At 48.5% G+C, this 10,433-nt stretch overlaps 1 protein-coding gene across 2 annotated transcripts; it reads left to right on the top strand.

The window, feature by feature from the left end:
- Positions 1 to 7,064: 7,064 nt before the first annotated feature.
- Positions 7,065 to 10,433, top strand: LOC139367591 (neuronal differentiation 4). Of its 2 annotated transcripts, XM_071105850.1 has the most exons (3): positions 7,065 to 7,247; positions 7,882 to 7,936; positions 8,473 to 10,427. In XM_071105850.1, the coding sequence occupies exon 3, from the start codon at positions 8,479 to 8,481 to the stop codon at positions 9,595 to 9,597; it is 1,119 nt and encodes a 372-aa protein (XP_070961951.1). In that variant the 5' UTR covers positions 7,065 to 7,247; positions 7,882 to 7,936; positions 8,473 to 8,478; the 3' UTR covers positions 9,598 to 10,427. The 2 variants fall into 2 exon arrangements, with proteins under 2 accessions (XP_070961951.1, XP_070961950.1); XM_071105849.1 differs by lacking the exon at positions 7,882 to 7,936 and having other exon boundaries at positions 8,473 to 10,433.

The following is a 10,433-nucleotide window of genomic DNA, read 5'->3' as shown; positions in this document are numbered from 1 at the left end:
TAAGTCACGCGTCGAGCTGCAGCGCTTTCTCGGCTTCGCGAACTTCTATCGTCGTTTCATCCGTAATTTCGGTCAGGTGGCAGCTCCTCTCACAGCCCTTACTTCTGTCAAGACGTGCTTTAAGTGGTCCGTTTCCGCCCAGGGAGCTTTTGATCTCCTCAAGAATCGTTTTACATCCGCTCCTATCCTTGTTACACCTGACGTCTCTAGACAGTTCGTGGTCGAGGTTGACGCGTCAGAGGTGGGCGTGGGAGCCATTCTTTCTCAGCGCTCCCTCTCTGACGACAAGGTCCACCCTTGCGCGTATTTTTCTCATCGCCTGTCGCCGTCGGAACGTAATTATGATGTGGGAAACCGCGAACTGCTCGCCATCCGGTTAGCCCTAGGCGAATGGCGACAGTGGTTGGAGGGGGCGACCGTTCCTTTTGTCGTTTGGACTGACCATAGGAACCTTGAGTACATCCGTTCTGCCAAACGACTTAATGCGCGTCAGGCGCGTTGGGCGCTGTTTTTCGCTCGTTTCGAGTTCGTGATTTCTTATCGTCCGGGCTCTAAGAACACCAAGCCTGATGCTTTATCTCGTCTATTCAGTTCTTCAGTAGCCTCCACTGACCCCGAGGGGATTCTCCCTGAGGGGCGTGTTGTCGGGTTGACTGTCTGGGGAATTGAGAGGCAGGTAAAGCAAGCGCTCACTCACACTCCGTCGCCGCGCGCTTGTCCTAGGAACCTTCTTTTCGTTCCCGTTCCTACTCGTCTGGCCGTTCTTCAGTGGGCTCACTCTGCCAAGTTAGCCGGCCACCCTGGCGTTCGGGGTACGCTTGCTTCCATTCGCCAGCGTTTTTGGTGGCCCACCCGGGAGCATGACACGCGTCGTTTCGTGGCTGCTTGTTCGGTCTGCGCGCAGACTAAGTCCGGTAACTCCCCTCCTGCCGGCCGTCTCAGGCCGCTTCCCATTCCCTCTCGACCGTGGTCTCACATCGCCTTAGATTTTGTCACCGGACTGCCTTCGTCAGCGGGGAAGACTGTTATTCTTACGGTTGTCGATAGGTTCTCTAAGGCGGCTCATTTCATTCCCCTTGCTAAGCTTCCTTCTGCTAAAGAGACGGCACAAATCATCATCGAGAATGTTTTCAGAATTCATGGCCTTCCGTCAGACGTCGTTTCGGACAGAGGTCCGCAATTCACGTCTCAATTTTGGAGGGAGTTTTGCCGTTTGATTGGGGCTTCCGTCAGTCTCTCTTCCGGCTTTCACCCCCAGTCTAACGGTCAAGCAGAACGGGCCAATCAGACTATTGGTCGCATCTTACGCAGTCTTTCTTTTCGCAACCCTGCGTCTTGGTCAGAACAGCTCCCCTGGGCAGAATACGCCCACAACTCGCTTCTCCTTTTCAAAGTAGCCTCGGGTACCAGCCTCCGCTGTTCTCATCTCAGTTCGCCGAGTCCAGCGTCCCCTCCGCTCAGGCTTTTGTCCAACGTTGCGAGCGCACCTGGAAGAGGGTCAGGTCTGCACTTTGCCGTTATAGGACGCAGACTGTGAGGGCTGCTAATAAGCGTAGAACTAAGAGTCCTAGATATTGTCGCGGTCAGAGAGTTTGGCTCTCCACTCAGAACCTTCCCCTTAAGACGGCTTCTCGCAAGTTGACCCCGCGGTTCATTGGTCCGTTCCGTATTTCTCGGGTCATTAATCCTGTCGCAGTTCGACTTCTTCTTCCGCGATACCTTCGTCGCGTCCACCCGGTCTTCCATGTCTCCTGTATTAAGCCCGTTCTTCGCGCCCCCGCTCGTCTTCCCCCCCCCCCCCCCCCCCATCCTTGTCGAGGGCGCACCCATCTACAGGGTCCGCAGGATTTTGGACATGCGTCCTCGGGGCCGTGGTCACCAGTACCTCGTTGATTGGGAGGGGTACGGTCCTGAGGAGAGGAGTTGGGTTCCCTCTCGGGACGTGCTGGACCGTGCGCTGATCGAGGATTTCCTCCGTTGCCGCCAGGTTTCCTCCTCGAGTGCGCCAGGAGGCGCTCGGTGAGTGGGGGGGTACTGTCATGTACTGTCATGTTGTGTCTTGTCTCTGTCCTTTCCCTTCACCCTGTCTCCCTCTGCTGGTCGTTGTCGTTGTTTGGTTATTAAAGAAGCTCTGTTTAAGTTCATTCGCTTTTGGGTCCTCATTCACTCATCGTAACAGCTGCAGCATGTTTTGAGGGGCTGCAGCATGTTTCGAGGGGCTGCAGCATGTTTCGAGGGGCTGCAGCATGTTTAGAGGGGCTGCAGCATGTTTTGAGGGGCTGCAGCATGTTTTGAGGGGCTGCAGCATGTTTAGAGGGGCTGCAGCATGTTTCGAGGGGCTGCAGCATGTTTAGAGGGGCTGCAGCATGTTTAGAGGGGCTGCAGCATGTTTTGAGGGGCTGCAGCATGTTTCGAGGGGCTGCAGCATGTTTAGAGGGGCTGCAGCATGTTTAAAGGAGCTTCCGCATGAATAGAGGGGCTGCAGCATGTTTAGAGGGGCTGCAGCATGTTTTGAGGGGCTGCAGCATGTTTCGAGGGGCTGCAGCATGTTTAAAGGAGCTTCCGCATGAATAGAGGGGCTGCAGCATGTTTCGAGGGGCTGCAGCATGTTTAGAGGGGCTGCAGCATGTTTAGAGGGGCTGCAGCATGTTTAGAGGGGCTGCAGCATGTTTAGAGGGGCTGCAGCACGTTTTGAGGGGCTGCAGCATGTTTAGAGGGGCTGTAGCATGTTTAGAGGGGCTGCAGCATGTTTAGAGGGGCTGCAGCATGTTTCGAGGGGCTGTAGCATGTTTTGAGGGGTTGCAGCATGTTTAGAGGGGCTGCAGCATGTTTCGAGGGGCTGCAGCATGTTTTGAGGGGTTGCAGCATGTTTAGAGGGGCTGCAGCATGTTTCAAGGGGCTGCAGCATGTTTAGAGGGGCTGCCACATGAATAGAGGGGCTACAGCATGTTTCAAGGGGCTGCAGCATGTTTCGAGGGGCTGCAGCATGTTTAGGGGGGCTGCAGCATGTTTCTAGGGGCTGCAGCATGTTTAGAGGGGCTGCAGCATGTTTTGAGGGGCTGCAGCATGTTTCAAGGGGCTGCAGCATGTTTAGAGGGGCTGCAGCATGTTTCAACGGGGTTGCAGCATGTTTAGAGGGGCTGCCACATGAATAGAGGGGCTGCAGCATGTTTCAAGGGGCTGCAGCATGTTTCGAGGGGCTGCAGCATGTTTAGGGGGGCTGCAGCATGTTTCAAGGGGCTGCAGCATGTTTAGAGGGGCTGCAGCATGTTTTGAGGGGCTGCAGCATGTTTCAAGGGGCTGCAGCATGTTTTGAGGGGCCGCAGCATGTTTCAAGGGGCTGCAGCATGTTTCAAGGGGCTGCAGCATGTTTTGAGGGGCTGCAGCATGTTTTGAGGGGCTGCAGGCCCATTGGGAGCAGGTGGCGTAGTGTAGTGATGTCCAAATGTATGCCTCCAATTAGGCTGGTGGGTCTCCATATATAATATTGGTTTGATTTACACATGGAGACAGACTCAGTCTTATTCCCATCCTCCCTGTCTGGGAACAGGGGGCATGATCTCCCTTTTCATTCTGCTTCTGAACTCTTTATTCGTCTTCTTCGACTTCCCTGAAGGGACACTGGGATTGCAATAATAGAGAGAGCATGTAGACGTCAAAAGTCCACAGTCATACAGTATGTGTGTGCATGCATGTCCCCTGTGTAAGGCACATTCAGTGGGACTTAGTCTCTCCCCCAGGATAGTCTGTACGTATATTCAGCCTCAGCCTCAGTCAACAGCTCATAGAGAATGCTGAGGGGACTCCATTTTATAGGACACACACATTTGCTATACAGAGACAGATAAACAGACAAGAAAACACAGACAATCAGATGGAAGAGGGGTAAACAGGGAGAGGGATAAAACTTGTCACAACTGAAAGGTTGACAGTGGAAACAGTTCAACTTATTTATGACGAAAATGGAGAGCTCCATGGCAAGGAAAATGTATATTGAATCAAAAAGATTTGAAACAGTCAAATAAGGCAAATGTTTAATTCGAGCTAAAAAGAAGCACACAGCACTCCCCCCTCCTCCCCCATCCCCCTTCCAAACATGCCCCTCCCTTCGCACACATCCGCGCTCCCTCCATCCTTTTCTGATTACTACAAGGGGCTCAGCTTTCAGCCCGGCCGAGGGAGCATGTGTGCACGGCTTTAATTCCTATTGTATTCGTGCTGTCTCGGTGTGCCAGTGTGTGTCTGTGTTTTAGCGAGCGATGGAGAGGGAGAGAGAGAGAGACCCATCTGTCAGAGTAGCGTAGAATCCCCCCGTTCCCCTCTAAATCCATCCCATGGGGCAGGAGCGACAGACAACTCACTTGTGGCAGGATTTTTTTTTGTGTGAAAAGAGAGGGATAACAACAATCATAACAACAAAAGCAGCATTTAAAAACCTAATACAAACCCCAATCCATCAAAGCTTGTTTCCTTGCCCACGTGAGTGGGACATTTGTTAATATTGTCGGAATCCCCTAACTAAAAACATATTCCAGTGATATTTGTCAAACTGGATATTCTAGTCAGAATTGAAGCAGACAAGGAGGGACACAATTCCCAAGTTCCCCCTTAGTCTGTCATTAGGGACATTTGGGACGACTGTGGGAAGCTAGGCAGCACTACTATTCAGCATTCCCGGAGCTACAATTCCCAGAGCTACTATTCCCAGAGCTACTATTCCCGGGGCAGGCTGCAGGTGTGATGAGGACTGGCATGGACTCGGGGGAGGTATAGATTGTGGGGGATAGGAGTTACCCGGGGGACTGTGAAGCTAAGTGGGAGCAGGGGGCCGCACATAGAAGACACTGGGTCTGGCTGCACAAACTGTTGACACACACATGACTACTTCTGGTTTCCACGTTGGACAACGCCATGCACGCACACTCATATGCACGAAGCGCGCACGCACATAAAAACCAAACCATCCAAGGCTCCATTCGCACGCCGACATGTGCAATGTGCTGATTAGGAACGAAAAGGCCACGTGGGTATGGGCGTCGTGATATCAAGTGAGGCGGGCAAGTGATGTGTGAACACACAAGCAACAGATGCACCTCCTCTTTAGTTTCTTATATCTGACCATATGGTCCTACAGTGATCTAGAGAGTCCTACAGCCTAGCCCAGCAACTTAGTGGCATACGATTTAAAATGCAAATTCTACTCAATGATGATGCAACATGTTATATTTATATCTATGCGCTAAAGACCAACAGGAAATGTAACTGAGGTGCAGGCCGATGTAGGTTTTCCGATGAGACAGAGAGTGTAAGAAAGCCCAAGAGCACAGTTTGCAAGCACAGATGTGCCTCGTGTATACAATAGGATCAATGCGGGGGCACGTGCGCCGCAAGCCACGGTTGTCAATAGCATCTGACCACAATAGAGCCCCGACTGTGTCGTGGCTCACCATGCACCATGCACTGGGACATCACATATGTTGTGTTTGTTATGCCTTGGCATTTGTTGTGAAGTTGGAAAAGGGTAAGGAACGGGACTAAATGATGGGAAATGTTAGTTTGTCTAACACCTAACTCTCTTCCTGACTTCAGAGTCTGTAATGATTCTTTGATGTTGTTGGCACAATGCCTCAATAAGGAAGGGGACTGGGCTTTACCTGCAAAGTTGTTTGGCTCTCCTCTGTGTCTTTCTCACTCAAATACCCACATGCACAGCCACACACAGGCCCCCAGTGCCACCCCCTTCCATTACAACGGTTGGATTTTCAAATCCAAACAATGTGAGGTCTAAACCCCAGATTTAAAAAACTAACATTTGAGACATCCAATCAAACCTGTCACACAATTTCAGAGCGAATATTTCATTATCAAACAGCCTCCATTCCAGACCAGTGTGTCCCAGCTTTCCCTGCGCTGTGTCATGGTAGCGTCAGCCAGGTTAGGGAGGGGTAGTAATAATGGAATATTGTGTGCAAACAGTTTAAGTGTTTAAAGTGCTTTTAATAACAAGTTATATTAAACCTAAAAGACCCTTTAAGCTACCAGTTGAAACAATGAACTCTGAAACACAATTTTACTCCATCTCAAACTATCCCCAATTAAACTTGGAAATGATTTGTATTTCGCAAACGAATACGATTATTTTGAGTCAGATGTGATTTAGTCTTGAGTTGTATATCAAATCTACTTTGTTTTCGATTTACAACTTTTATTTTAATATGATGGGGATGCAATTCCAACCCAAATATAATTAAAAAATAGATACTGTATATTCTCATAGAATTCCGGGGCACCAACCGTTTAAATCAGATTTAACGTATTTGCTGCTTAACTCATTCAACTGATCTTGGGTGCAGAGACCGGGGAGTCGGGTATATGGCTAATAAGCGGAAGAAGCAAATTAATGGACGGGTGAACAACGCATACACCTGGTCTTACCACACCAAGCTGTCAAAATCACTTACGCATAACGCGATGAAGGAGCGTCGCTTCTTCAGAATGTGCGTAATTAAAATATCAAACCGCGCGCATTGTTAATCATGTGTATGATTTCAATCCACGATCATCCAAGCATTAACGAAAATTAATATTCTAAGTATTGTGCATGATGAACATCACAAATTGTTAAGGAAACATATATACATAGGCCTCTCACATTTGGAGCTTAAGCGAGCACAAAATTCGCTTTTTTACAAGAAATGGAATTGCTAAATACACCTCATAGTTGCCTATTTAAAATGACATAGGTAGTTATGGACAATTTTGGACACATAATATTGTATGAAATAATTATGGAATTGTGGACATTTGCGAAAAAATCTCTCTCTCTCTCTCTCTCTCTCTCTCTCTCACACACGCACGCACGCACGCAAGCACGCGCGCGCACACACACACACACACACACACAAAGATTGGTGACGCATGTGCGGTTGTTTGGACAGAACACTTTGGCCACGAGCCCGCCACACGCCTTTGGATAAGCTGAATGTTATGGGTGGGGCGCTCGTGGGAGGGGCCAGTCCACCTCCTAAAGGCTAAACTCAGACATATTCATGCCAGTCGGAGATGAAAGTCCCATCGCGCACTGATTGTATTACTGAGGGAACGAAAAGGAACTTGGAAAGGACTGCTACAGAGCGAAACGGCATCTGTTGAGGATTGGCTATAAAGTCATTTTGCTTGGTACTGGGACTTTTGAAGTTAGCCGGACGTCTGACAAGTTTGGAAGAGCAAGTTGTGAACATAAACAGGTGCGTTTTGATTTTATGTCAATCAAATAATTGCATTCCATGTGATTCTATTCCAGATCATGTAGTATTCGCCACACTAGATCAACCCATAGGCTTATGCATATTTATGCAATGCGTGTCAACAGAAACCAACAACTGTAAACTGCCTTAATATTCGATGTTTTTACTATTTTCTATAACAGGAAAGGTAGTTGATGAAGATGGCATTCTTCATAATAGGCTTTATGCCAATGCCACCAAACAACTATAATGCATTATCGTATCATATCAACAAGAAAGTGAGATACCACTATATTTATTTATTAACCTGAAATAGACTGTTATAGATGTAAATGTCATGGTTTGTATTGTACCATATTCAATACAATTGTCAGTGTCAAATACAGTTATGATTGTTTGTTAATCATTCAGTCTCGACAGAGTTGAGTCCGTGCGTAATACATTGTTGTTATTCATGATTTTTAGGCCTATAGTAAACTGTACTACTTATATGCACGACTTCACGATCACTAACTAGGACGACTTAGTTGTAGAACAATCGTGTGTCCTTAGGCAGAGATTTATTTGGTTGTTGGTGTGTTTAGGAAAGTTCACCCGAGTCCCCATTGAACATTTTTTTATCCTTTGGACTCAGATACCAATCTACAGTGGCATTTTCGATCATTCCACGCAAGATTGGATTTATAACGGTACTCATTCCAATCAGCAAATCAAATGTAACTGTTGATGCATGAGATATTTGGTCCGGTTGTTACAGTGTTTGTTGACTTGGCTCTGTAGACTACCCTGAATTTAATCTGAGGGTTTTATATCCAGGTTAAATCCCGCATGTCCCAGATTGACGGCATCTCCAAAACCACCACGGCATAAACAGCAGGGAACCACAGAGTTTATCCCCAAAGTGTCTCACATTAGATCATCCTACAAAGGACAGAAATGATTTTGCATAGATAGTGCTCTTTTCCCTTTGAATGAGTTGAGATGAGAGATGTTCTGTATCTGCTAAAATGTTCATCCATTCTGTTGGAATGGAAACGGAACTGTCCCTGCTATTGTGTGCTTTCCACATAACAGTGCTGAAATTATACTCTCTCATGTATGTATGTATAGGCAACCAGTTGGGAATTAAGTTAGAGATAGGTCAACCAATTCCAATTCCAAACAATGATGACAAATAAAACAGCTGATTCATGAGCTTGACTGAATGTGTTTTTGTTTTCCTCAGATCACAATGATGACCAAACGATTTGGTAAGCCTGGAGAAGGAGATGTGTCTGAGCTGGTCAGTTCTCTGGCCTGGCTAGATGAGGACCTGAGCTCCCAAGATGGAGAGAGAGGTCCAGAGATGGGGGGCCGCTACGTCCTGGGCCCAGGAGGCCGTGGGAGCATCGAGCTGGGCAGCGAAGACATGGAGGATCAGGAGGAGGAAGACAATTATAATGATGATGATGAGGAGACTGGAATGGACGGAGAGAACGAGGCGCCCAAACGGAGGGGGCCCAAGAAGAAGAAGATGGCCAGAGGCAGACAGGAGAGGTTCAAGGCGAGACGCACCAAGGCCAACGCCCGCGAGCGGTCCCGCATGCACGGGTTGAACGACGCGTTAGATGTGTTACGTAAGGTCATGCCCTGCGCCTCCAAGACCCAGAAACTGTCCAAGATCGAGACCCTGCGGCTGGCCCGCAACTACATCTGGGCCCTGTCTGAGGTGCTGGAGAGCGGTCAGTCCCCAGAGAGCCACGGCTTCACAGAGATGTTGTGTAAAGGCCTGTCCCAGCCCACTAGCAACCTTGTGGCTGGGTGTCTCCAGCTGGGGGCTTCTGCCCCCAAAATGATCAACAAGCTGGATGACAAGCCCTTTGGAGGAGCTCCAGGAGTTGGTAGTGGTGTAGCAGGGCAACCTGGTGGCCATCACCCCCTGAGTGGTCACTACCCCTCTCCGGGCCTGCCTAGCCCCCCCTACGGGTCCCTGGAGGCCTCCCACCTCCTCCATATGAAGAGCTTCGAGGGAGGGCCCTACGAACAGCACCCTTCCCCTAATGAGTGTAGTAGCAATGGCACCCCCCCTTACGACGGGCCCCTCACGCCCCCCCTCAGCATCAGTGGCAACTTTGCCCTGAAGCAGGAACCTTCCCCCCACGAGGCTGAGAGGAACTACCCCTCCCACCCTTCCCATTACCTCTCGTCCCTACCCCACTACCCCCCCTCCTCCCTGGCCGGGCTGCCAGGGCCTCAGGGCCACCTCTTCCAGGCCTCGCGCTACGAACTGCCCCTAGACATCCAGGCATTTGAATCCTTCCCTCCACCACACATGGTCGCCTCACAGATGGGCACCATCTACAGCGAGTGAAGGGGAAAGTGAAGTTGGTTGGCCAGGCAGGGGAGAGATCCATACACAGCCCTGCCTCTGGTCCTCCAACCTTTCTGCACATACATAGGCCCGTGACTCTGTGAATGATTGTGTAGAGAGACAATGATATGACATTTACACTGTCTAGTGTCCTACTCTGGGAGAGCATGGAATGCTCCGAGAGAGAGACTCAACTAAACTCAACCTACCTGGTCATAATGAACTACTGAAGAGACAAAGATGCACCCTTCATTGTATTACTAATTTATTGTCGTTGTTGATTATTATTTGTGTTGACATTATTTGTTTTGTCATAATTTGTTTCTGTCTGTGTAATAAGTCTTCCCTCAGTTCCTATTATATGTAGCTGTACTATTTGTTTACCAAATCAGATATCCAGGTATAAGCACCGCACACTGTCTCAGAGACACCCATCCATTTTTTTACTAAAATTACAAGAGTACTTGGGCTGAAAGAAAGTCCTCTCGTGTGCTTGAGGATGGAGAGAAAATGTGTCAGAAAATGTTGCTCTTACACTCAGTTACTTCAACTTCTGCACTGAGGCCCATACTGTAGCCAGCATCATTTTAGCCATATGAACAGAAATGCATTTAATTTATATCCGTATTTAATATTTATTTTGACAACTATTATCCTTTTTGCAATTTTCTCAGCACTGTTTTTGTTTTACTGTCTTCTTGACATATAGCTTGTCGGTCACCGGCGACTTTACTAATGAAGGATTTAAATTATGATTTTTTTCGAAGTACGTTTCAGGATTTTGTCTCTTATGGTGTCCATCACTACTGTTTTTGTAAATATTTAGCTGTTTCGCA

This window comes from Oncorhynchus clarkii, chromosome 16 (assembly GCF_045791955.1).
Source record: "Oncorhynchus clarkii lewisi isolate Uvic-CL-2024 chromosome 16, UVic_Ocla_1.0, whole genome shotgun sequence".
Lineage (NCBI taxonomy): Eukaryota > Metazoa > Chordata > Actinopteri > Salmoniformes > Salmonidae > Oncorhynchus > Oncorhynchus clarkii.
This window is presented reverse-complemented; position numbering and strand designations above follow the sequence as displayed.

What these genes read in the sequence shown, in the direction of transcription:
- LOC139367591 (XM_071105849.1), top strand. Translation starts at nt 8,479, where the DNA reads ATGATGACCAAACGATTTGGTAAGCCTGGAGAAGGAGATGTGTCTGAG.